At 35.3% G+C, this 27519-nt stretch overlaps 1 protein-coding gene across 1 annotated transcript; it reads left to right on the top strand.

Moving 5' to 3' along the window:
- On the top strand, window positions 1-25677 carry LOC121313431 (protein-L-isoaspartate O-methyltransferase domain-containing protein 1). The gene is made up of 6 exons (XM_041245956.1): window positions 1-199; window positions 18130-18584; window positions 21668-21770; window positions 22480-22651; window positions 22882-23005; window positions 24151-25677. The coding sequence occupies exons 2-6, from the start codon at window positions 18278-18280 to the stop codon at window positions 24519-24521; spliced, it is 1077 nt and encodes a 358-aa protein (XP_041101890.1). The 5' UTR covers window positions 1-199; window positions 18130-18277; the 3' UTR covers window positions 24522-25677.
- The last annotated feature ends 1842 nt before the right edge of the window (window positions 25678-27519 follow it).

The raw sequence follows: 27519 nt of genomic DNA, 5'->3' as shown, positions 1-27519 counted from the left end.
CTGTGTTTACATCCTCTCAGCTGTTTCTGGCGTTTAAGAGACACTGAACTAAACCCAACTCTTAAAAAAAACAAAAAACAAAAAAACAAAACAAAAAATAGATTCTGCATGTATTCCAATTAAATCTATCTGTAGATTCTCCAGATCGCGCTGTAAGGTTTTATAGCGCTTGGCTGCTGACTGCAAGAAATACAGATAGGTGAGTGATTTAAAAAAAGAAAATACTGCAGTCGACATTTTGTTGTTTTTGTTAGACAAAGTAGCTCGTCTCACTTTATGACTGCCTGGAGACATGGAAGTCAAAAATACATTCTTGTAAGAAAAGAAAACAAAATCGGTTTCATGCAGTAATATATACACTGTGCAACACATTTAGTTTAATTTAATTTTATCGAATGCAAATTATATTTAAAATAGTACCAGTCAAATACAGTGCGTGCCGGCGTTATTTATTTAGTGTGGTTGCAGGGGAAGTACCTTAGCTGTTTAGTCTACAGTACTAAATTGATGTAGTTGTTTGTGACTTTACTTTCAGGTGCGATTATTATTATTATGATTATGACGATCTTGGGATCAAGTGACTGTATTAAAATAAATAACAAAATATTTTGACTTAACAACATACTTGTAGTAATTTGCTGGTACAGTGAAATAAGGAAAGACTTTTTTTTTTTTTTTTGTCGAAAGCCGGGTGGATTACATAAATAAACACAGACCCATAGCTGTGGTCATGTTGTAATACCTGTATAATATAATTATATAGTTTGTTTTAAGGTTTTGTTTGTGTTACATTGTTGGCAGTTTATATGTGTAATTCCAGGTGAGTTTAGCTTGATATTATTACGTTTTAAAGCTAGTTCGTGTTACGCATTAAAGTTTACGATAGAATTATTTATCTTCATTTACATGGCAGAACGAATCTAGTAGGAATAGCATTTAATCAGAAACGTTTGACGCAGTTAAATTAGTTGTATACTGTATACATGTTATTTTATAACGTGTCATTGTTTTAAATACTATTGTATTTCAATGCCAAATTCTAGGGTTGTACTAACTACACATAGTCGCAGTCAGTGCTTTATGTCGGTCTTCTGTTGCTACCGTGATGGCGTCAGTGGAAAGTTTTTTTTTTACACAGTACACTGCTACAGTTAGGGATCGTGAATAAATTGTGTTCTTGTAAATAAAACAAAATAAAAAATAATAATTAAAAAAAAAAAAAAAAAAAAAAAAGATCGTAGCCCTTTTATTATTATTTTTTAAATGCTTATGGATGTATCAGATCTTAAGTGCTACAGTGAAGTGGAAAACGTAGTTATGTTTTCTTTTCTTTTTTATTTATTTATTTATTTTTTTTATCTATGGCATTATTCTTAAATACGTTTATTTTGTATTAGTTAGTATTATTTAAATAATTTAAATCGGTCCCTTACAGAAAAAGACATCTTGCTTGTTGTTACTGCACGTTGTTGCTGGAGCAATGACATCGATAAAACTAGGACAGATTTGGCAAATATCCCGGTATAATGCAGAGCCGAACTGAAATCCCTGTTGAATTCAGTAGTAATGTCACACTGTCAGTGAACACACAGTTAAACATTACACAATATGATGTTATAAGACCTAAGTGAAGGTTAGTGTAGTGAAGTAATGCTTAGTTTGGTTACAAGGTGAAAACTACTGTAGAAGACAAGCAACTTTAAGAAGATTATTTATAGCACCATTCATCCCAACAACACAGGTTTAGTTTATTCTTGATAATAAATGATCACCTTGTACATCTGTCACTTTCAGCATATAGGCTAAACTTGCATATAATTTGCAAGGACTACATATTTCTTAAAACGATGCAGCTTGGGAACTGCAATTTTGGAAATAATATAGATGTACTAATTGAGAAGCCCTGGTAATTTGGTTGCATTCTAGTATGGTGACCTGGGAGCCATCTTTTCATTTAGCATGGAATGAGTTTGGGTTATATACAGCAAACTAATTTACAAATAACTATGTAAAAACATATGTACCCTACACTTAATATAAGATCATTCAAGAAAACATATTTAATACAAGTATTTAGTAAACATTAGCCACTAATAAAAATGACAAAAATATTAAATACACATTTTCTGGAATGTTAACAAACCATCTATAAAAATAAATAAATAAATAAGCACTTAAGTAATTTCAAATATTTGCTCAAGACAAAAGTAACATTAACAAAAGTAACATTAAAATTCCACAAACATTTTATAGAACTAAAGAAACAATATAGTAATTGCTTGAAAACCTTTACACAGTAATTAAGCTGCATTATAAAGTCAATGGCAGAAAAAAAGGCACTTCTCTGTTTAAGAAGAAAGTTTTGGCAACACAGTAGATGATGGTCAAGATAAAGGAGTTCAATTCAAGTTTGCGAAAAGCACTTGTAGCAGACTACAACAAAAGAAATAGTAACAGAACAATATCAAAGAAATTTGCAATACCAAAATCCACAATCAGAGCAATAATCAGAAAGTACCACAGAACAAATTCAACTGAAACGCTTGAGAGAAGTGGCACTCCAAAGCAAATTACAGGTACAGCACGTAGAATTGCTCAAACAACTTAAAAAAAAAAAGAAAAAAAAAAAGATTAAAAGCCAAGGACTTAAAGAAAAAATTAGAAGCAGTGCATGAAATAACTGTACAAAGGACACAGAACACAGAGTTGTATACACATAGACCTCACTGCAAACCACTTCTAAAGAAGATTTATAAAGCAAACCATCTTAAATAAGCCAAGAAGTATGAATGGGAATCTGAAGCATTTTCCGATGAGTTCTAAAGTATAACTTTCCCCAAAAATGGAGCATAGTATGGTTGGAGAAATAAGGGAAAACCTGCCATAAAGAAAACCTTGTGCCTATAGTTAAACATGGAAGTGGCTAGATCATTACGTGGGGGTGTTTTAGTCCAACTTGGAGCTGATCAACTATCCCAGTGACAAATGGAAACAAGGCTTTACTTTACCTCTTAATCTGAATTTGAAAATGATTCAGTATCATCAGCCAATCAGCTTCCAGATATAGCTGCTGGAATAAATACAGTATAATCGTAAATCTCAAAAAACTACTGACTTCTAAATCTTTTGTAGTCATTTTTGTATTACTTTAGTATAAATACATGTTAATTTGGATTCATATGTTGTTTTTTTCTGACTTTATGTGAACGAAAAGACACACATTTGCCCGTTTTCCCATTGGAAATAGTGATATTTTGAAATATCACTGTCCTGGTCACAAAAGCAAAGTTTGTGGGGAATAATAGCCATTTTCTATACTTTTGAGGCATAAGCAATTAGGAAATAACACTTACTACCCAGGACCAAAAAAAAATAAATTGTTACAGAGTGTTTTAAACAGCTGTAGCATCATGTAGGGGCATGTAAAGCTATATTTTTCGGAATCCTGCTCCTTACTCTTTAAGGAATGTTGTATTCTTCACCTAGTTACACAATTATCAATTAAGTTAATACAGTACTTGACATGGAGGTACAGTACATGTTTCAGTTAAAACTAAACATACTTCATTTAATTTTTCATTGTTTCACAAGTCATGTTTATCGTGTTAGTTATTTTATCACCTATTATATCATTTTGTTTTCCATTTGGCCAACTTTATTCTGCAGCAGGCAGAGAGTTTCCTGTTAAAACATTGCTTATTAAGGCTGCTGAGGTTGTCTCCTTTAAAGTGATATACGATGTTCTGGGGTATTATGATTCACTCCAAAGCCTGCAATAAGTGCCATCGGACCAATCACAGCACAGGATTTATTTTACATTTGCTGTTTGGTCTTTGAACTGTGATGACGGTTTAGTGTAGGTGTTAATCCAGGCTCAGTGAGGTGGCGATGGCAGTAGATGAAAGTCACAGTTTAACTCCTTGGTGTTGCTGCGGTTTGCACCTTATTATTTAATGTTTTAGGGTTTCCTCCCTGTAGCGACATGTTGTTTGTTACTGATGATGAAACTTTAAAGGTACAGTACCATTACATCACATTTTGTATTATTTTACAGCATGATGCAGAAAGAGATAGGGACTACTTCATGTAACTTGATGTGATAGTATATGGTAAAACTTCCAAGTAGACAAACGTTTTGGCTTGTACCGATATGAAAATAGCTCATTAGAGTCCAGGGTAGCAATTCTGATACAGTATTTCCTGCTTTTCCTGAACTACTCTGCCATTCATCGCAAACTACTGCTTTCTAGATCAGCTCAGCATTTAATTCGGGGTCCTGCTCGTTGTGGAGGTTGCTTTAACATAGTTACAATATTACTGTATATGTTGGATATTAAAAGGTAGGCTCCTCATAAAGACTAAAATTATGTATTTCTTACCAGATTTGTTTGGTATGTGTGTTTTGTAGACCATGCATGTTTACAGTACAGTATTTTCAGTTGCTATATTAGACCTTATATTGGCCTTGCCATCCTGGTGAAACCTGAGCTGTAGTGTAGATAGAGGTTTGGAAAAGTCAATAACCTAAATTAATACCTGTACATTTTACATGACAATGTGGGGGACTGGCTACTATTTCGATTTCAACACTTAGATTTGTTTCTACCATGGTAACATCACACCTCCCTAAAATGATAAAGGGTATAATTTGTCCAGTGCCACATCTGAAACATTTAGACCTTCATTTAAGAACCTACTGTATTCTCGGTTGCATTGACTGGCTGATTCAAGGATTAACCATTTGATTTTCTGCACTTCTAAATTTCAAAGGTTTAGGCAGTAGGCTAAATGTTGGCGGTGCCTCTATTTTTTTTTTCTTTGAGACTGACCCTCAATATTCATTTATATACCATGCAACACAAACAGAAATAGCATATATCTTTAAGGTATTTTTACTGTCAAAGCAGTAAAAATGTATACTGGTTAATGGGAAACCAAAATAATTGTGCTGTGTCCATTCTACAAATATGTACAGCTATGGCCATATAAATGGCCATATATATATATATATATATATATATTATATATATATAATATATATTATACTGGTATATAAATGTAATAAATATATTTTATTTAACATAAATGTAAAATTGTATAGAAGTATATTTAATAAGATATCGTTAAATAATGACAGTACTATAGAACAACATAAGGGGAATTTATTTTTATTTAACATCATGCAATTAAAGAAACTACAAAATCATACAGCAAAAGTCTGCTATACAATATGACATAACATTATTCAGCAAGTTTCATACAATGTTGTGAAGCAAAGTGTGTTAATTGTGATTCAAAACTTATGGCCATAGCTGTATATTTGTAATTGAGGGGAAGTGTCCTCAACAGCAGAACACATTTTGAGGTTTTGAACCTTGCAGCTCATTCAGTCTGCTACATCTCTCCAGCAGTGTGAGCATACAGTCTTACTGTAATTTACTCTACAAAGTGATTTAGATTTTGCCCCCCATTAGTGTATATATTGTATTTGGTTTATTATGCTATGGGTGCAGTGTGCTTTTATCAGAGTATTGCAGTGAAGGCAACAGAATAGTTGTTATTTATTTATTTATTTATTTTGTTTACATTTTAACCTTAGTTTGAGTCCCATAAGCCAGGTACTGATCGAATTATTGTGGAGATGAGCTGAGACCTACAGTACATGCATCATGAAAATAGCATGATTCACGCTACCACCATGCTGCTTTCCTGCAGTTTGCATTCAATCTTTCATGCTACTCTCCTGCACATTTACCCTAACGCTTGTAGTAAAGGAAAACAACTGCCCCAGTACAGTACTTTTACAGTGCCTATAGAAAGTCTACACCCCCTTTCATAGTTTTCACCTTTTGTTGCCTTATAGCCTGGAATTAAAATGCATTAAACTAGTTTTTTCTTTTATTTATCTACACATCCTACCCCACAGCTTCAAAGTGAAAAAAATGTAGAAATGTGTAAAAAAATTATTAAAAATAAAAACTGAAATAGCTTGGTTAGATAAGTGTCCACCCACCTTGCATTAGCAACCTTAAATTAGCTCAGGTGTAACCAATCGCCTTCAAAATCACACACCAAGTTAAGTGGCATCCACCTGTGTTAAATTGTAGTGATGCACATGATTTCATGATCAGTTCAGCTGTTCCTGTAGGTTCCCTCTGCTGGGTATTGCATTTCAAAGCAAAGACTCAACCATGAGCACCAAGACGCTTTCAAATGAACTCCAGGGCAAAGTTGTTGAAAGGCACAGATAGGGGATGGGTATAAAAAAATATATCAAAGGCCTGAATATCCCTTGAAGCACGGTTAAGACAATTAAGAAATGTAAGATGTATGGAACCACCAAGAAAAGATTAGGCCTAGATTAGGCCGTCCCTCCAAACTGGATGACCGAGCAGGAAGGAGACTGATCAGAGAGGCTATCAAGAGGCCAGTGGCAACTTTGCAAGAGCTACAGGCTTTTATGGCTGGTCAAAGTGTGCATGTGACAACAATATCCCAAACACTCCACAAATCTGGTCTGTATGGTAGGGTAGCAAGAGGACCCACCTTGAATCCCATTTGAAGTATGTAAAAAAAAAAAAAAAAAAAAAAAACACTCAGGAGATTCTGTAGCCATGTGGCAAAAAAGTTTTGTAGTCTGACGAAATTAAATGCAACTTTTTGGCCTAAATGCAAAGCTTTATGTTTGACGCAAACCCAACACTGCGCATCACCCAAAGAACACCATCCCTACTGTGAAGCATGGTGGTGGCAACGACATGTTATGGGGATGTTTCTCATCAGCAGGGACTAGGGCACTTGTCAGGATAGAAGGGGAAAATGAATGGAGCAAAGTATAGAGAAGTCCTTGAGGAAAACCTGCTGCCCTCTGAAAGAAAGCTGAAACTGGGACGAAAATTCACCTTTCAGCATGACAATGACCCAAAGCACACAGCCAAAGCTACACTGGAGTGGCTAAGGAACAAAAAGGTAAATGTCCTTGAGTGGCCCAGTCAGTGCCCCAACCTAAATCCAATTGAAAATTTTTGGCATGACTTGAAGATTGCTGTCCATCAATGCTTCCCAAGTAAATTGACAGAGAGACCTATCCCAACAGACTCACAGCTGTAATTGCTGCCAAAGGTGCTTCCACCAGGTATTAACTCAGGGGGGTGGAGCTTATCCAATTATGATCTTTCAGTTTTGTATTTTTAATATATATATTTTTTCTCAATAAAACTTTTCTCCTTAACGGTGTGTAGATAAGTGGAAAAAAATCCTCATTTAAAGGCATGAAACTCTGAGCATACTGTGGTTCGTCGTCTTGAGTGCTCACAGTCAGCAATTTCAAACATGACGAGACCGTATAACCAGATACGCTCTGTCAATTACAGGCCACAAACTGGGAGACAAAGAGTCACAACACCTGCCCAAGATCGACAGATGATTTTGCAACATCTTCGTGATGGCAGTTGTTATAGCAAAATAAAAAGTCACTGCACCTGCTCTAAAACTGAGTCTGTCATTTTTCGATCACATCTAGTGAATTTTGTGACTGTTACCCAGATGTAAGTGATACGTTTCTTTTGATGCTCTTGATATATATATAATTAGTTACATTAAGATCAACAATAGTGAGCACTATAGTTTTTAAAAACTATTTCACACTTGTAAAGTTCTAGCAAGGCTTAATTATTAATTAATTACTATATGCCATTTTATTCTCTCACAGAATGTTCAATCAACTTCTGAATCATTAACCACCAGGGCTTTTTCAAAAGTTGAATTTAACACGTCAAAACATTACGTAGTTAGCATGGACAAAAGCATGATTTTAGTTTTTATCTTCATGGGGGTAACATTAAAAAACTCAATAACTTACTAGTTTGATTAAAAAAAAAAACATATTCGTAAACTAGATGATTTTTTTTTATTTTAGTCAGTTATGACAATGAGTACCCACAAAATGCTAAGCATGACTGACGAAATTGATTTGATTAACTAAAACACACAGCAGGCAAGCTCCACACACCATGTGCATTGGCAGCTAATGAGAGACTGGCTGTGTGACCCACACAGTAGTGCACTGAGGAAGACCAGCAATGGTAATTGGTTTAAAAATGATTTACTGAGTTCACGGATTGACTAAACTGATATAATACTGATTTAATATAATACAGACATGTTATTAATCCCCCCTGTTGTTTCTTTGCTAATTCTACATTTCTGTTATTTGCTAAGCTTAAAAACAGTGCGTCTCCAGACAGAATGTGTTTATTTTATGAAACAAGCAGTGTGTTGTGACTAAACATTACTTACAGTGAGAGTAAAGCATGAAATTAACAAATATAAGCAAATTCTTTCACTGCAAATAAATAAATAATAGGTAAATAGATCCTCCATTGCCATTGGTTAATTTTGAGACTATTTCCAGTGGTTAAAGTCCAGGGCTTGTAACCAGAAGGTCACCGGTTCAGATCCCACCTCTGCCACTGACTGACTCACTGTGTGACCCTGAACAAGTAACTTATCCTCCTTTTGCTCCATCTTGCGGATTATTGTGACTCTGCATAATGCACAGTTCACAGCCTACCTCTGTAAAGCGCTTTGGTGGTCCACTGTGAAAGGCACTATATAAAAATAAAGATTATTATTATTATTATTATTATTATATTATTATTATTATTTTATAAATCTGTGACAGACTCTTTTCTAACATGTGACGATTGTTTTCTAACAGAATACTAGTGGACTGTAAGAAGATAAAGTAAGTACTGGCAGAATTTCACCCCTGGTCTTCACTCTGTCTTCACGTTGTTTTCACACTACTCTCCTGCCCTTTTCAGCCCACTCTAACACTTTATTGTGGCCAGTGAGGGAACTGCAGCACTACAGACAGCAATATGCATTTATGGATGTAAACACAGAGCACAATAATGGAGGGCCGTGCGATAAACTGGAGAGGGAAGAGATTTGTTTAACAGTAACGGTAATCTTGTAGTTTTGGGTTCATTATTTACAGATCATTAATTTCCGCTTTCTCATAGTTTTCCTTTTTATCTGATTTAAAATATATCCGATTTTTTTTTTTTTTTTTTTTTTTAGCAGTATATGGATTGTCCTGCAGTCCCATTCGTTCTTTACGATTCTGTTTTCTTTTGTGACAATACATATTGTTATTTTCTTTATAACAATCACAGGTGTTTAGGATCATATGTAAAACAAATACATACCTGTACATACATTTATTTTTAAATCCAGCCAAATAAATGTAATCTTTCCAGATACACATGGTTACTCGTTGTACAGTAAAAACATTTCAAAGTAGACTTTGCCATGTAATATTCTGATGACAGATATTCTTAATAACAGAATAGATCATAGTACATGTACTGTGAGGACCCCAATGCTTTTTTCCCTACTAACAGACCATCACTGGGCTCTAGGCAAGCATACACTTGTGGGGCCCCCTACCCCTGAACAAACAGCCACACACACATATACATACACACCTCTATATACATTACAGCCTTTATAACTAGCCCTCCACCCTTTACAACAGGTAGAATTCTCAGTTTGAAGTTATTATGAACGACTGAATGTATCTGACAGAAAATTAAACTGCATGTGCGAAGTACATTTCAGAATAAAACCGGAAAAAAAAAAAAACTGAAGCCTTCATTAATCCTTTACCGCAGCACGACAGTGACTTTTCCTGATTTACTGAATGAAAAGGCAACAGTAAATCAAACAAACAAGGAATACCATATGAAGTTGAAAAAGATAATATATAGACGGGTGCTCAGACTTTTATTCACTAATGGTAGTTCCACAGTAGTCTACGAAAATAAATAGTAAAAAACAAACATGCCTGTACATTGTTGTGTAGTCAAATACGTTACAGTTTACTGTACGCAAAATCGTCACTTTTTTTTTTTTTTGTTGATCAGGTGGGTTTTGACGTGCTTCATTAAAGAAAATGCCCTTTTCTCAAGAGCAGAGAAATCACCAATGTTTTAGCATGTAAGTAAGTTCAGAGACTGAGAGTTGTTGAACAGGAAAATAAAAAAAATCAAATAAAAATTGTTACGAAATCTTACTGTAGCAACTGATCTCTGGTTGCAGATAGGAACTGGTAATTGCCAGGGACTTGATCAAGTGAGCCAAATGACTATAAATCATGGAATCCAACAGGAGCAACCCAAATAAGGTTTACAAGATCAACTTGTTTTATCGGTTGGATGGTGATGTTTTTGTTTTCCTTTTAATTCTGACTCAGCTAAAGAAATGTGTTATCTAAGCCAAGTATTGGAGCAGCAAGCCCTGCAAATTAGCCTTATTTTCTAAGTATAATCCACCCCAAGTACTAATACTAATAACATACATAGGAGTAGGTGTACTGAGGTCAGTCGCAGCGCAAAAAAACACAATTTGCATTTTCGTTGTGATACTTGGCAAAGTATACATTTTGTTGTATATACTAAAAGAAAATATGTTAATGAAAAGAGCCACAATATACTAATTTAAATATTTGTTGCATCTTCTTAGTGAGCTCTCTGTTGCGAGAGTCATGCGACATTGTTCAAATAAATAGCGGGAGCTGAGTTGAGTTGTGGTTTGCTGCAGCAGAGGGTGCCCGAAATGTATTCTGTTCCGTCCTTGATTTTACCTATTTTAGGTAGTTTAATCCAGTCAGGTCGGCCATGATGTCCATGCCTCACTGTGCACCTGCGACCTCTGTAGCGTGGCCGGGCGCCTGCGGGCTTTGCTGTCAGCTGCCCAGAGCTGTGTTTGTCCTCCGACGCTGTAGCTCTGAGGTGGCTGCATGGTGGGTCTGCAGTGTGAAGAGAAGTGGTCAGCTGACGACACGCTTCGGAGGACAGCGTGTGTTCGTCTTCGCCGTCCCGAGTCGGGGGGTGGTAGCGGTGAGCTGAGCCTAAAAATAATTGGCTATTCTAAATTGGGTGAAAGTGATTTAAAAAATAAATAAATAAATAAATTAGCGACTACTAAATTAAAAATTAAAAAAAAAAACTTTTCCTAATCATCAGTGTATTTTAAATCTATAAATCATTGTGCTGAAATAACACTAATGTGTTTTGGGTAGGCTACACATTACATTATGAACACAAATATAAATCTGTACAGTATACAGTAGTAAAATCAAATGAACACCTAGCGCACATACTTTTTACTTTAGATTGTAGATTACCGGTATGGTAACACAAAAAAAATCATTGGTGTACAATGCGAATAAACGATTATTTTAAACTGAAAACTAAATGATTTGAGCTTTTATTATTATTATTATTATTATTGTTATTTTTTGTTATTGTTATTGTTATTATTATTATTATTTATTATTATTATTATTATTATTATAGAGCCGCATAGACAAGTTATGATACTTAAAGGAGGACAGTCAATTCTCGGTAATACGAATTTCAAGGGACCAGCAACACATTTGGCATTATACCACTAATTTGTATTATAATTCGTAGCCTATAAGCCGAATGTATACTGTCTGTTTTTATTTAAATTAGTCAGTGGTGCAGTGCTAAATTGTGCACAATTACAAACCACCTGCACATTAATGGACTAGATATGTTTTCTATTTCTATACAGATGGTCAGAGTGAGCTGGAAGGTTTAGCTGTGCATATTGTGTTTATTGTTTATTTGTGTTGTACTATGATTTAAATGTGTGTATTGGTGCACAGGGTGTGGTGTTATTAGTCTTTTAAAAGGTATGTTTGGTGTTTGGTGTGCCCTGCCCCTGTGTGTATTTTATGTTTTTATGTTGTATGTGGCGTGTTTTATGTTGTCAGTTATATGTGGATATAGTGGTACACGGGATATAAATGGGTCTGTGTAACACGAGTGATCATAAAATATATAGTTGTATTTAGGCACATGAATTGCAGATGCAGATAAAATGTGTGTTAGTGTTTGGGCAAGGGGATTGCACAGATTAGTTAACATGCTGGGATTAAAGTTAATAGTTAATTAGTAATTGAATCCCAGCACAGCTGTGTAAATAAACTCAAGGTTGTGTATTCGTGAGTGGAGAATAGGTGTGAAGAGGAGATTAAAATAATAATTGATTAAAAATAACAGTAACAAATGCTACTTGTGCGAGAGCACTCGCACGATACTTGCTTAGTGTCCGTCCACACTGTGTTTGTCTGTCCGTTCGTTTGGCCATTGGGCCCTTTATTTTCAGTTATTGGTTTTTTGTTTTAAACCTTTTATTTGCCAGCAAGCACATTCTCCATTTCACCTCGCAGTACTGTGCGTTTCTTCCGGGTCTGACGTCACCACTCATGCCATCCTGTGACAGGTGTGCACAGGTGTTTAGGTCAGCAGGGAAGAACACTGCACGTGCAGACTGCCTGGGCCTGATTTGAATAATTTATCAAGCAATCAAGCCAAGGCACAGCAGAGGCAAGGATCTCTCACTCTGGGTTGGGTGGTGTTCAGAGGAGGAATAACAAATGCTATGTGTGTTGGAGTTGAACCAGCAGGGTACTTGTTTTTGTATTTGTTTGTTTTGGCCATCATGCCTTTTATTTTGTGTAAAAGACTTTTGTTTTGTTAAAACTTTTATTTATAACAAAAACTAGTGCATTTCTGACTCATCCTAGCAGTTCCTGCTTGTATTTCCTGGTCTGTGACATCACCACCAAGCTATCACTGCCTTGCTAAGCCAAAAGGTTAAGGAGCAAATCCATTGAACACATGCAATTTTTTTAAAATAATTATTTTAAGAATAACTTGCATAATATATGGTTAAATTATTCTTAATTAATATGATACAATCTACAGTGCATACATTTTCATAAAGAGGATGGATAGGAAACTTTATGTGAATATAAGTATACAGTAACTTCATAAGGTTAAGTTCATAACTGCTGGAAGCTTCTGTTATTGCATTCAGTAAAAGAGAAAAATGTGATGCAATAAATGATTATCAGCACTACAAATAAGAATTTGTGTCATTGTGTAATTTTCGCTCTAATTTAGACACTATGGGCCTTGTTTTTATATGTGACTAAGGGGTTTAAGCGTGTTTTTAGTCGTTTAGACGGGTGACTTGTGTATGCGATTTTCAAACGTGTAAGTAGGTGCTTCCAAAGATTAAGTCAGTTAAAGTCGTCCATCCATTTTAAGACATTTAAACCTGATTAAATTAGCTGACTTACCCGTACATGCGATTTCCAAAGCATTTACATGTCTTGCATTAGGCTTTTAGAACTTGCTGAGTTTCACCTGCTTCTACTTGGTGTAACTTTAGTCACTACCCTTTTGAAATCGAGAATGGGCTTGTGGGCCTTGTAAATCATTTTGGGAACAAAAATGCCAATATTTGCTATAGGGCGAAACACAAATAACAATTTCCTAATTATGGACCACGACAACCACATTATAGTGGGGTAGTACATGTATTATTATTATTATTATTATTATTGAACTCAATATAAAAGCATGCAGTACATATAACCCAATATGGCTACTTCAACTAATTAGTCACAAATTATACACCCAGGAGTGTACTGAAATTAGCTAGCTGCTTTTAAAAAAAAAAAAAAAAAAAGTTGATACGCGAACCCGGGACCTCCCGCTCTGAAGCATAGTGCCGATACTGCTGTACAAAAGAACCGGTTCCCTTGCATGAGCGTGTATCAGGCTTATGTCTTATGTCAGATTGCGTCAACTACCAGCCCTGACCCCTACCCCCGTGCACACTACAATACTAAGAGTGAGGGGTGACTATTTAAATAACCATTAACAAAGCCTGTATTTAAATGGTTTAATTAGCCTTATCAGTTATTTAACAACATGTCCCAGTTTTCAGCTTTGAAAATCTGTTCATCCTGGGTATAAGCCAGTTTACCATGCCCAAAATAGTGACTGAAGTGACTGCGTGTGAATAAATACGTGCTTCTTGGCACAAAAAACTAAAGAAGAATTGTATACAGTCAGGAGTGGGGTGCTGTGGGATCGACAGGGAGCCCCTCGCTTCTTAGGTAGGGAGAACGCCAGTTTCGTACTTCACGAGTAGAATATTTAACTGTTTTGTTATTTAATATATGGAGATAAATATCCATCTGTATATAACCCATGCAGATAAGCAAAGAATACAATAGCTGTAAGAAGCCCTTAAGAGATAAGTAATGAAAAAGTGTGTATGGTCACATGATCTGTTGATCATTTGATCAAATATTTCTTCTTCCTCAGATGAAAAATTAGGGTTACTGTTCTTTTTTATTTTCTCCAAAACCGGAGTTTGGGGGTTGCATCTGCTTATTGTAAAGCACACTGTGAGTTTTATTTTTTTATTTTTTCCCCCCCACAAACACAAATAACCATTACAAACGCCTAAACAACTAAATGTAGGCGATTCTGAGCTGTGTCTGCTCATTACCATCCTAATTGATGTTCTGCCTAGTCAATGATCGTGTAGTGACAACAGGTTTCGAAGATCACACCTACATTGACACCGCTAAATCCAGTGTTATATCTAGGAGAGAACTGAGTCATCTAGACAAGCATAGGTGATTTAGGTGCTTAAACCCCTAATTAAACACAGTCATTTACGAAAATTGGGGCTATACCCGTCCTGACTAGATCTGCCTAAAAAAAAAAAAACTTTAGTCAGTTTAGTCACGTTGAAAATAGGGCCCCTTGTGAGTAAAATGCAACATTACCTTGTAGTCATGACTACTTTCAATAAATACTGTACATTCTTTACTGATATTCACGTCACAAACACATATTACAAGTGAGTGTTTTTTTTTTTTTTTTATTAAAAAAAATACAAATACAAATTTTGTGTGTTTCTTGCAATTCACAGGCAGGCTACAATTGGCTATACCAGTATTTCTGTGATCCATTATCTAACTATCTGATGCAGTATATTCACAGTTGACCATTGAGACGCCAATAACCAACCAAGTACAAGAAGCTCGATAACATGCAAACTCAAGCTGTGCAGCAAAATTGCTATGCGTATTCTTATCTGGAGTGTATTATTATTATTATTATTATTATTATTATTATTATATTATTATTATTATTATTATTATTATTAATTTACTTTATTATTAAAAAAATATTTTTATTCAAGAAAGGACTTCAATAGTAATGTACTGTAATAAACCAACACAGTGCCTTTCTCTTTTGAAGTTCTTTGAATATCCCTGGAACTTTAAAACATACAACCTAGAAAAATTATTCCAGTCATTTCAATATCTCCCCATCAGTTCCTTATTCTAATAAAACGATTGTGACCTTGGTATATACTAACTCCTCCAGCCAGACAGAGGTGTTATTATATACAACATGCCTGCCCCTGTGCAGCACAGTACTGCAGCCAGATAGGTATCAATGTTACAGAATAATCTACCAAACCCCACAGTGTACAATCCACACTAGTGATTGTCGTATATTGATGGCAGTTAAGTTCAAGAGAAAGTAAACAGGCATTATTTATTTACTAAGTGTTTTTCATTTATTCAGAACTGGCATATTTCATTACAAAACATGTTAAACCAATTTAAAGTAGTTTTAAATAAAAAGTGGACCTTTTTAGGAAATACTTTTTCTGCTAGAATATTTCAATAATATTTAAACATTCTACTGCTCGATGGGGAAAGCCACGACACTAGAATACATTATTTGTTGTTCATTTGCATTGTATTGTTCATTTGCATTGTACTGGGTCAAATAAAGAACAGTAACACTTGTAGAGATTGACAGTAAGTGAGTGTATGTGCATATCAAATTGTTTATCCAAAAGTTCTTGAGTGTGTCTGAGTGTAGATCATTGTACCCTGCTGTTGCATGTGTTCTGACCTCTGATTGGCTTGGCTAATGATGGCTACAGTATGGGAAAGCCCCTATCACACTGGCATGCTCTACCTGGGTCACTACCCAGTGTCATGCTGGTTGACTATGCGATTTCACACTGCTTTTGAAGAAACAGGGTCAACCTGTTAGAGCGAAAATTACGCAATGACACAAATTCTTATTTGTAGTGCTGATAATCATTTGGGGCATCACATTTTTCTCTTTTACTGAATGCAATAACAGAAGCTTCCAGCAGTTATGAACTTAACCTTATGAAGTTACTGTATACTTATAGTCACATAAAGTTTCCTATCCATCCTCTTGTTTATGAAAATGTATGCACTGTAGAGTGTATCATATTAATTAAGAATAATTTTGAAGAAACAGGGTCAACCTGGGTGACAAAAGCAAGTACACAAGAAGCTTGTTGCGGACACTTCCGACAAAGCTTCTCTGGATTGAATCATCAGCCCAAATGTTGATTCGAGCAAATATTTCTTCATCCTCGCTTAAAAAATATTTTCTTCATTTTATTAGTTAAAACATGTTTTTTACTAAACCGAGCAAACAAACAAAAAAGTAGTAGAACTACACGTTTCGAAACAACAGGTCTTCATAAGGTTGTGAACTAATAAAGAGAAAGATCTTCAGCCCCAATACATACTGTATACTTTTACATGCATACTGTCTGCTTGCATGTAAAAGGGTACACAGATCCACTATTAAGAATGTGAAAGGTGGCAAGCACCCAGGTTTTCTACACACAGGGCCAGGCGGCCGGACGCCCCCACCCCCCCCCCCCCCCCCCCCCCCCCCCCCCCCCCCCCCCCCCCCCCCCCCCCAATTTTGTATACTCCCATCCTTAATGACACTACACACTACAATTCACACTACAAATTGCACAGATTTTTTGTGCATTTTAGTCAACTTTGTATTTCTGCTATGAATTGATACATATTTTAAATATATAAATGCATACCATAAAAGCTGCACTGATGGATGTTAGAAAATAAATAAATAAAAGCGTGTCTGATACTAGTCGGAAATTCATATCTGAGACTAGCGGTGAGGAAAATAATAGTAGGATTCCTGATGAACAGCCACCCACCAGCACAGATAGCTTTCAGGAAGCTACAGCAACAACTGCCCCGGCAAGTGGCAAGAAGTAGTGAGAGCCCTGTCGCTAGTTCTTGCGCAACATGTGCAGCTGGTATGCGCAACACTAGACACATTACTGGGCAATCAATTGAGCAGTTAGGCTTGCTTGATGCTGAGCTGATCATGAGGTCAGGATTGGCTGGTGGACGTGCCGGGGGAGGCTGCATGCAGCTCAAAAGGCGTCTGCGCCACAGCTGAAGGCGACAGCACCCAGCAATGCTACACAAAGGGCCACTTTGTTTACATTTAGGAGGAGGTCAACTGCTAGGGAACCCCTCAATTGTAAGACGGTGCCGGTGAAAGCTCTGCTCAGCCAGGACCGTCACAACGACTCAGAGTCGTTTGAAGGCTAAAATAAAAAAAATATGGCTAAACAGAATAAACAGATGTTCCTCTCGGAAGTGAAACCTTCACACAGACGTGTTATTCCATTGGTTGTCTCGCTCAAACCCGGTATACGTGGATGCACACTAGTCAGGATTGTTACCCGGGTAGCCAGAACCTGGGCCGGGATCCGGATAGGAGTGCCAGTGTGAAAGGGGCTTGTCTCACCTTTTTCTCATTTTGATAATACTTTTGGGTTGTGTGTGTTTTCCATGTAGTTTGCTTTTAGCCTGAGAAATTATCATTTCAAATGTAAATAACCTAAACCTAACCCCATATAGGTTGTGATGCCCACATAATTTGGAGTATCTGTCAGTCAGGGTATGCCGGCCGGTAGGTCTTTTCCATGTCACCCTGTACGTTTGCTATAGCCATTAAGCTTATGGACTGCTGTTGATGTTCGACAAGTCCCAAGATCAACACTGGAGCACATTGAGCCCGCTCAACCTGTAGCTGTTCAGTAAGCCTGAGAAGCTTATTATACGCAGTTTACAACCTCCATTAAGGAGATCCCAAAAGGAAGATGTTCTGTTTGCATTCTGTGTTCTAAATGTCTGTGACTCCTAAATGGGGAATGTCAGTGCTGCCTGCGCCTTCATTTTGTTCAGTTTTCTCAGCAAATGAGAAGTGCTCGTTGGGCAACACATTGTTAAAAAAAGAAATAAATAAATAATTGCTATCCGCTGGCATGAAAAAGTAGTGATTTTGTTCAAAATATGTATATTGACTAATAGAAGTCATGTCTTTCCTTTCACTCCAGGATTCTACTGGTTGTTCTGCTCTGATTCACAGCATACAGCATACGTGGCCTTAGTGACCCCTATGCTCCCTTGCTGCCTGTTGCACTGAAAGATAAGCAGAAGACCAGTTGTTGAGAGTTTGTGTCTGGGATCTCTGCTTAGCTAGCCATGGGAGGAGCTGTGAGTGCTGGAGAGGATAACGATGAATTAATCGACAATCTAAAGGAGGCTCAATACATTCGCACTGAGAGGGTGGAGCAAGCCTTTCGAGCCATTGACCGGGGAGAGTACTATTTGGAGGGATACAGGGACAATGCCTACAAAGACTTAGCCTGGAAGCATGGCAACATTCATTTGTCAGCACCATGCATTTACTCTGAAGTGATGGAGGCACTGAAACTACAACAGGGATTGTCCTTTCTGAACCTTGGAAGTGGAACTGGCTACTTGAGTACAATGGTGGGCTTAATCATAGGTAATGTCTATGCTGTTCCCAGTTTAAATGGAAAAACTGGTTCATACATAGAAAAAGTGTTTTCTTTTTGTATCAATATGTCTGTCAGCTTGTCTAGGTGTCTGTCTCATTCTGTTGATTTATTTATTTATTTATTTATTTATTTATATATATTTTTTGTAAAGAAACATATGCTTAAATTAGGTAGCACATTGTATTTCACAATTAAATAATAACAGAATGAAACAGTCACAAAATAATAGTACAAAACAGGTTAAATAAAATGTTCCCTTGTTGACCAGGAGACTAGTTTTTTTTTTAAAGCAGCCATAAAATTAAATAATACTGACCTTTCATGTTAGTGTTTTTTAATATCATAATATCTGTGTAAAAGATAAGCCTGCTATTAACACCACTGTTAGCCAGTCCCTTTACATCATGAGACAATCCAACCATTTTACAAGGGTTTTATAAAGACCATTTTACACTGAACGTATATATTCTGAGCTAATTCAACCAGTTACAATGCTTTTTGTAATGATCCAGTTCAAAGCCAACAAAGTGTTTTTGAGTAATACAGACAAATGTCTGTGACAATGTTTTCCTTATTTTTAAACATTGAGAACAGCAACTTTTTTTTTTTTTTTAATCTCAGTCTTTACTAACAATTATGAAGGATTCCTAAGATTGGAAGAAAATCCATGTTGACAATACAAAATTAGTTGCTGTCAAATCACATGTTAATGTCTGATACATTTCTGTATTGTTTTTTGTTAAGTAATATATTTAAATGTCAAGCTCAAGTTAAATAGCTGCTTTTTGATGAAATTTAGTCCTTAAACGCTAGATAAACTGTGAAGTCAGCACCTGCTGTACGTACGCTGCTGACATAGCATTATCTGTCTTTGTTTGGGGGGCGCTGAACTGAAAATGGATTAGGAGATAGAAAGAGGCTTTTGGATGTATGCATGAACCTTTTGTTAATCTTCATAAACACAACGCAGTATTTGGGCAGTTGCTTTGCTCATTTAGACCAGGAAACATCTTGAACACGTCTCCTCCAATGTTGATTAAACTTGATTGCATTATTTACAACAACTTCATGAGAGTGCGTCAGGATCTGGGAGGGTTACTTTTTCAGACGCTTTGGACAGTCCATTCTCTTCAAAACTGGCCACATTTTATGAAATTATTCACTTTTTCACTGTATTGATGTCTGAGTGGTCGTGTTATTAAAGATAAGTGTTGATAAACGAATGCACTGGCACTTACCTGATGCTATTCTGTAAGATGCAGTTCATAACCTGTTTTCATGATTCGACGACTTAGGAGACACAAAGTTTAGACTATGCTTTGAAAGGTTTGCAATTGTGTGTACAGTTTAAGGAACTAAAGTTAATACACTCTAAAACGATACACCAGCTATATTGTGTAATTTGGATACTAGGCCTGTGCAGTGTATAGTATATACAGCTATGGCCAAAAGTTTAACATCACCAAAAATTTTAGGATTTAGACATTAATAAAAAAAAATAATTAAAAACTAACATAATTTTGATATTTTATTTAATATCATGTAATCAAGCTACAAAATTATATCGCAAAAGTCTACCGGAAACCATAATATGTAATTTTAAACGTATTCACAAATGTACAGTATTTGCACATTTACACACTTGTGTCATTTTCTCTATTTTTTAATTATCAGATCATTCCCATTTTTTTACATATTTATGTTTTTGTTACTGGACAATGCTAACCAATTTTAATGAAAACTATATTTAAAAAACATACTTTAAACTAGTTTTTTATTGTTAGTTGTTTTGCAATGTTAATGTATTCTGCCACCTTGTGGCCATAATGTGTGTTTTTTTTTTTTGAGGAATTAAATAACTCATTTCTAATTCTTGTGTTTAAAAACACCCTTCATAAAGTTTGAAGCCTTGTATTACATTTCAGGGTTCACACATCATTAGAGCCAACCATTTTCCATCTCTTTTAACATGCAAAGACTTGTGTTTGAAGATAATTCGCGCGACACTTTCACTTTTCATGTGCATGTGACAGCAACATTTTCTTTTGACACCGGGAATAACCTAAAATGAAGAGTTAAAAATATATATATTGATGGTTGCCACAGCACCCATTTTCAAACAAAACCTGAAGTTAGCAAGTCATGGGAAGTGACATTGTTTCTTGTTGTAAGTTTTTTATGGTTCCTTTGAAAAGGATCCACAACAATCAGCTTTTACATTGGTATAATAACCATGCAAGATTCCGCTCTGGAAATATAGTGCCTTCTAACAGTATTTTCTAAATGTCAAATATAAATGCTGATTGTATTGTAGAAAATGATGGTTGTTTGTCTAGCAATGACTGGTTAAGTCACTTTAGGCTCCACTTTCAGAATCCTGCCCTGTGTACTTACCTGACACCATTGTCACCAGAAGCTATACATGTGTTTAATTATCCTGAAGTTTTGAAAGAAAATAAAGTTTGAAGTTGAATTTAACATCTATGGGTGTGTTGCTAACACAAAGCTTGTAATAACCCTTTGATTTCTAACAACCGAATACAATTAAAAACTGGTGAAATAAGAATTAGTAAAAATGCAGCGTAAAAACCAACTTTATTCCAGAGCCCTTTTAGCACATAGTTATATACATGTAACAGAAGAAAAAATGCTAATTCTCTAAACCTGAATGTGTTTTAATATGACTCATCAGCCCTTGAAACTGTGAAATCTGTGACTCTGTCTATATGACGTACTCTATCCTGTATGACATGACTCTTTGTTTTAAGAGTCTGTGAACACAAATCTATTTCAGAACACCTTTACAGTAAAGGTGAAAGCCTTGGCTGAAAATGGCAAAGTGATGGTCTTCAGTTCAAAATGATTTATAATTGTATAATCTACTAATTTACTGGAATTAATTTACTCAAGAGCCAGCAGGTGTTTTTGTGCATGCACTACCGATGCATATTTATTTTAACAACGTATCTGTTCATGAGTACATGGGCTGTACTAAAAGTGCAAATTACTAATTGTATTTGATGTCTTTCCTTAATATACCCTTCCAATGACCTGTTTCTCCTAATTTTAGGTCCATTTGGAGTTAACCATGGAGTTGAGCTTCATACAGATGTTGTAGAATACGCCAGGGAAAAACTAGATGATTTTATCAAAGATGGTGATAGCTTTGATAAGTGAGTATCCTGTTATTTAAAAGTTGTAAATCCATATTTCAGTTATTTATTATCTCCAGTTTTAAAACAATGTTTAGTTAAGAGGAATTTGTCCCAGTGTGATTTAAATTCTGTGTTCTGCAAGTTATTTTTTTACATAACAATAAGTGCATTGTAGTGTACCATTTGAGTTCACCAAAATTGTGTTAACATGTCTCCTTTTTTGTTATTTTTTAAACAGCAGAATTCTGTGTTTTGTGAACTTCCTAAAATGCGTACATTGGTAGCCAGCTGATTTGCAGTGTTCCCAGTTTGACTTTAATCAAAATGTTCATATTTCTGTTCTTTCAGTTTTGGTCTAATGACAAGTCATTGGATAATTCAGGTTTATACTATGTAAGATACAAAAGCTGATATTTATTTCAAGTCTTTCTATATACAAATATGTTTTAACCAAACATTAGCACAGCAAGTGCAGCTTTGGGACCACAGAAGAGTGGACTTATACTGAACAACATAGCAAATTACACATAACTTGCTATACATCAAGCCAGATAATCATATGATAAATGAAAGCACTTGAGAAAGTATTCTTGCATCGGAATACAATTCAGGCTTCTTTATGGCACTTATTGTAAACCCAGAACACATAGGGTTATTATGACAGCTGTGTAAAGTCTCTGTTGAACAAAACAATATTAGGCATTCCATTTGCTTCAATTTTTGTCAGGTTTGAGTTTTGCGAGCCCAGCTTTGTTGTTGGTAATTGCTTGGAGATTTCTTCAGACTGTCATCAGTATGACCGAATCTACTGTGGTGCTGGAGTTCAGAAGGATCATGAGAACTACATGAAAATACTGCTGAAAGTAGGGGGAATCCTTGTAATGCCCATAGAGGATCAGGTATGTTTTTATAGTATGACCACTAGTAAATGTTTTGCTCATACTGTACTTATTAGGGTTTTCGTTTTTAAATCCAGCATTGAAATTGCAAATGGCAGGAAATCTCAAATGATGCAGCTAAACAATGTTATAACACACTGTTTACTGTGTATTATTCTCTATATATAGACATAAAGTCATTGAATTACATTGTGTGTGTGTTTTTTTTTTTTTTTTTTCTCTTTCAACAGCTGACCCAGATAATGAGGACAGGACAGAGCACATGGGAAAGCAAAAATATCCTTGCTGTGTCATTTGCACCTCTTATTCAGCCAAACAAAACAGACAGAAGCAAAGCAGATACTGTGAATCTGCGTAAGTATCTGATATGTTCTTTTTCCCTTTGGTGAAACTGTTATCAATTTCTGCTTGAACTGGTGCATTGTTGAACAAGGTGAATGAATGAATATAATTATATATATATATATATATATATATATATATATATATATATATATATATCTAATTCTTTTTCTATAAACCAATCATGTCAAAAGAAACAGCTATTTTGTTCTTGCTAATTTTACAACATTAAAAGTTTCAGAATTGTGAAAACTCTGCATTGGAAAAAAGCTTAGTAAACATGTTCCTAAATGGGTTTAGTCAATGGGCCATTCTGTAAAAAAAGAGATTTATGTAGGGGAATTTGTACTACAGTACATCATCCAAGGCTTTGTTAGGTTAACAGTATTTGCAAGGAATGTGTTAGGATTACCATGGTTATGTCACAGTTTTAATGTGAAAATAGTTTTAAGACTACCTTGTGCTCTTTACGTTGAAGTTTTCATGTTTGCTGTTTGGTACAGCTTAAAACATGCCAGTAGGTGAGTTTTGTCTATAAGTTATGATTTCAAACAGAATTCTTAATTAAATTGGAAATTGCACACCAAGATTGAATGCCTTAGTTAAATATTGTGATCAGCCTGTCCTCACTTTTACCTATGTTAATCACTCATTTTATCTATGTTGTTATTCATATTGTCTTTCTTTCAGAATATGGATATACAAATGTCTTGTTAAGAGCCATGCTAAACAACCTACTTTGTAACAGTGTCTAAAATTCACTTAGGAGGTGTGCAGAATGCCATTAGAATTCCCTTAGCATGTATCTGAAGGCTATTTATGATTGGGCCGGTAACAGTAAATGCCTTGAGGAAATATCAGCACAATTGTTATTGCCATCATTACTGTAAAATCAGCTCTAGCTCTTTAAACTCAGTACCTGTTCGATCTGAGTTATAAAATTTTGTACTTCTGTACATCTTTTTAAGAAAATGTTTCAGAACTTTGAAATATTTTGGGCTCTTTATCTCCTTTGCAAATTTAAAAACAGAAGTGAACCTGGCATAAAGCCACTGGAGTGTCCAACACACATTTAAAATATTTTTAACTGATGACAAAAAAGCATGTATCCAGTGCTAATTTATTAAGCATTAAAACAGACTTTTTGTTTCTTTCAGCCCCCATATCTGTCAGAAGCTTACAGGACTTGGCCCGCATCTACATTCGGCGCACACTTAGAAACGTAATCAATGATGAAACCCAGGCCAAAGGCGCTCCCCAGCGAGCACCTCAGAAGCGCAAACGGAGGAGGTGTCGACGACGTAGAATCAACAGCTATGTGTTTGTAGGAAATCAGCTAATCCCCCAGCCTGTTGATAGTGAGGAAGATGAACGAATGGAGGAGGATAGTAAAGAAGAGGAAGAAAAAGAGAGCAATGAGAGCGTCAAGCAAGAGGAACCACCACAGAATCTGCTCAGAGAAAAAATAATGTCTTTGCCTTTACCAGAATCGTTAAAAGCATACTTGACGTATTATAGGGACAAATAACTCACCTTCTGAAACATTTCTCTTATTTTTAAATGTAGCTTTTTTGGGGGGGTGTATCCAGTTGGTCTTTAAGTAGATAAGAGTGCAATGGTAAAGGCAATCACAGTTTTCTGAACAGAATTTCTAACCTATAGATTTTAATCTATTCTGAAAAATCCAAGAAACAACTACTTCTGCTTCTTTCCTACTTGCTTATAACAAAATACTGTTCTTGTGGACGTAGGATTCGTCCTATACAAAAAACAAAACAAAAAACCAACAGCATTTCTAATACTACTAAATATATAGTTTAAACAAAGTTTGAGGCATAGTTATGTTGTTCAAATAATTTATTGTGATGGTCATCAAAAGACTTGTTGCACTGAACAAGACTGCAATTTCCCCAAAGTGTGCTTATTTGAAAATAAGTTTGAAAATGATTTACTATTATGAATTAAGTAAACATTCTAAAATAATTACATTATGATTGAAATTAAACAATGTTTGCCTTTGTAAAAATAATACATGGGGGCTTGCATTGAGCAAATGCACTTTATTTAGTTTGACTTAGAGTATGTATTGGGGTTCCGAAAAAATGTAGTGTTATGCTTCCCCAGGTGTTGCTACAACTAAATAACGTTAAATAATGTATCTGTAATTGGTCTTTTCGTTGTTAACATCCTGACAAGTTTTTACACTGTCTGTCTCAAAGGTCTTTTTAAAGGTGTCTGCTCTGGTGCACTTGGGTTTGAAATCAGAGGTGTTTTCCTCTATCTGATCACTGCCAGGAGGCATAATTTAGTTTCCCTAACTATTGCTGAAGAGACACACCCCAATGAAGTCAGGGGAATGACAAGGGTGTGGTTTCAACTGAGAGACTGCTGTGATTGGATACAAACTGAAAGGCTGTGAGGCTGCAGTGACTGGGTGTGGAGTTTTTGTAGCATGGAAGGAGAGAGGACGGGGTAGAAAGAGTAGACGGGGAGAATATAAATTGCCATTTTTAGAACCCAGAAATCTTTTTATGTTCGGTAGTGTTGCGAATGACCCCGTCGCGATGTAGAAAATTCACCCGAAACCAATCTGAAGATCATGATCTGCTTTTTTACTTTTGAAATGCGAATAAATTGGATGGTTTGATAACACCGTGTAACAATTTTTTATTTTTTTTTTGTTCCTGGGCAGTAAGTGTTATTTCTTAATTGCTTATGCCTCAAAAGTATAGAAAATGGCTATTATTCCCCACAAACTTTGCTTTTGTGACCAGGACAGTGATATTTAAAAATATCACTATTTCCAATGGGAAAACGGGCAAATGTGTGTCTTTTCGTTCACATAAAGTCAGAAAAAAACAACATATGAATCCAAATTAACATGTATTTATACTAAAGTAATACAAAAATGACTACAAAAGATTTAGAAGTGAGTAGTTTTTCGAGATTTACGATTATACTGTATTTACAGTATAATTGTCAATCTTGAAAAACTTCTCACTTCTAAATCTTTTGTAGTCATTTTTAGTTTTTCGAGATTTACGATTATACTGTATTTTTGTATTACTTTAGTATAAATGCATGTTAATTTGGATTCATATGTTGTTTTTTTCTGACTTTATGTGAACGAAAAGACACACATTTGCCCGTTTTCCCATTGGAAATAGTGATATTTTTAAATATCACTGTCCTGGTCACAAAAGCAAAGTTTGTGGGGAATAATAGCCATTTTCTATACTTTTGAGGCATAAGCAATTAGGAAATAATACTTACTACCCAGGAACAAAAACTGTGTTACATAGTGTAATTTTATTTAAAAGCATAGGTAGGCAATGTATTTATTAGGCATGAAGAATTGTACAGTTATTTTTTATATATATAATTTATAGATTTATAATTAAAGTTAGCAAGATAGCTTTCATTTCTCAATACAGGATTGTCTTCACTTTAATACAATATTAATACATAAATAAATACAATATAAACAAATAAACACATCAGATGGTTTGATAATTGTATTTAAAAGCATAGAATATACCTATGTATTGCCGCATGAACCTTTTTTTAAATTTCCACAGTAGCCTAGTTTTACACATTTGGGGCTACCTTAAGAATAATTCAAACTCATGACAGTAATTCAAAGTAGTCTCACTTTGATATGAATGGACTGATTTATTTATGTATTGATTTATGTACTAGTGTTGTATGAAACCGAAGATGATCCTGTATGAAGAGAATTGAAAGTTAGCGTACTGGATAGTATTTCCTATGTTTATCCACAACTTTAAATGCTGCATTATAAATGTTATATAAAACTATTAAAAAAAACAACTACTGTGTATAATTCTACCCATAGACCTTGTATATTTAGTTTTCATCCTTTCATGTAAAAATGAGTAGTTGGAATTATTCTCCAGGGTAGCCCCAATTGTGTCCTCCTATTTGGGGGGGGACGGGACTTTGTGGTAGCCTAATAAATGCATTGCAGATGTATGCTTTTAAATAAAATGATCAAACCATCCGATTTTACTTATTTATTAATTTTATTTATTTATTTATTTACATTTTAAAAGTACAAACGTGGATATTCTTCTTCAGATCTCTTTCAGGAAAAATGAAATTTCTGCATCGTGATGGGGTCATTCGCAACCCCAAGCCGACCGCAAAAAGATTCCAGGGATCTAAAAATGTCAATTGAGTCGACCTGATCCTGATGGGGTCGGAGTGTAGGGATCAGAGAGGGGACACAACTCTCTTTTCAAATTAGAGTACACTAGAGCAGTCATCTGAAAAGCCCTTTGAGAAAGACTTTAAATTTACAAGTGTAAAAACAGTTGTAGTAACACGTGGGACATATAACATTATATTTTTTGGAACCCTGCTACTTAGTCTTTAAGCATATTAGGATAGGAATTTTTCTGCTTTCAAATTTTGTTTCTGTAGAAAGTTGTATCTTACCAGCCACAGGTAAATCAATCCTTATCCCTTTAAATGGTAGCATTAAATTATATTGGTGACTGTGTAGC

The sequence above is a fragment of the Polyodon spathula genome, chromosome 3, assembly GCF_017654505.1.
Source record: "Polyodon spathula isolate WHYD16114869_AA chromosome 3, ASM1765450v1, whole genome shotgun sequence".
NCBI classification, from domain to species: domain Eukaryota; kingdom Metazoa; phylum Chordata; class Actinopteri; order Acipenseriformes; family Polyodontidae; genus Polyodon; species Polyodon spathula.
This window is presented reverse-complemented; position numbering and strand designations above follow the sequence as displayed.

Bases quoted from the DNA above. Each gene is read 5' to 3' on its own strand.
- LOC121313431 (XM_041245956.1), top strand. From the start codon at position 18,278: ATGGGAGGAGCTGTGAGTGCTGGAGAGGATAACGATGAATTAATCGAC. The intron at 22,652-22,881 runs GTATGTTTTTAT...CTCTTTCAACAG, and splicing joins TAATGCCCATAGAGGATCAG to CTGACCCAGATAATGAGGAC. The intron at 23,006-24,150 runs GTAAGTATCTGA...TGTTTCTTTCAG, and splicing joins AGCAGATACTGTGAATCTGC to CCCCCATATCTGTCAGAAGC.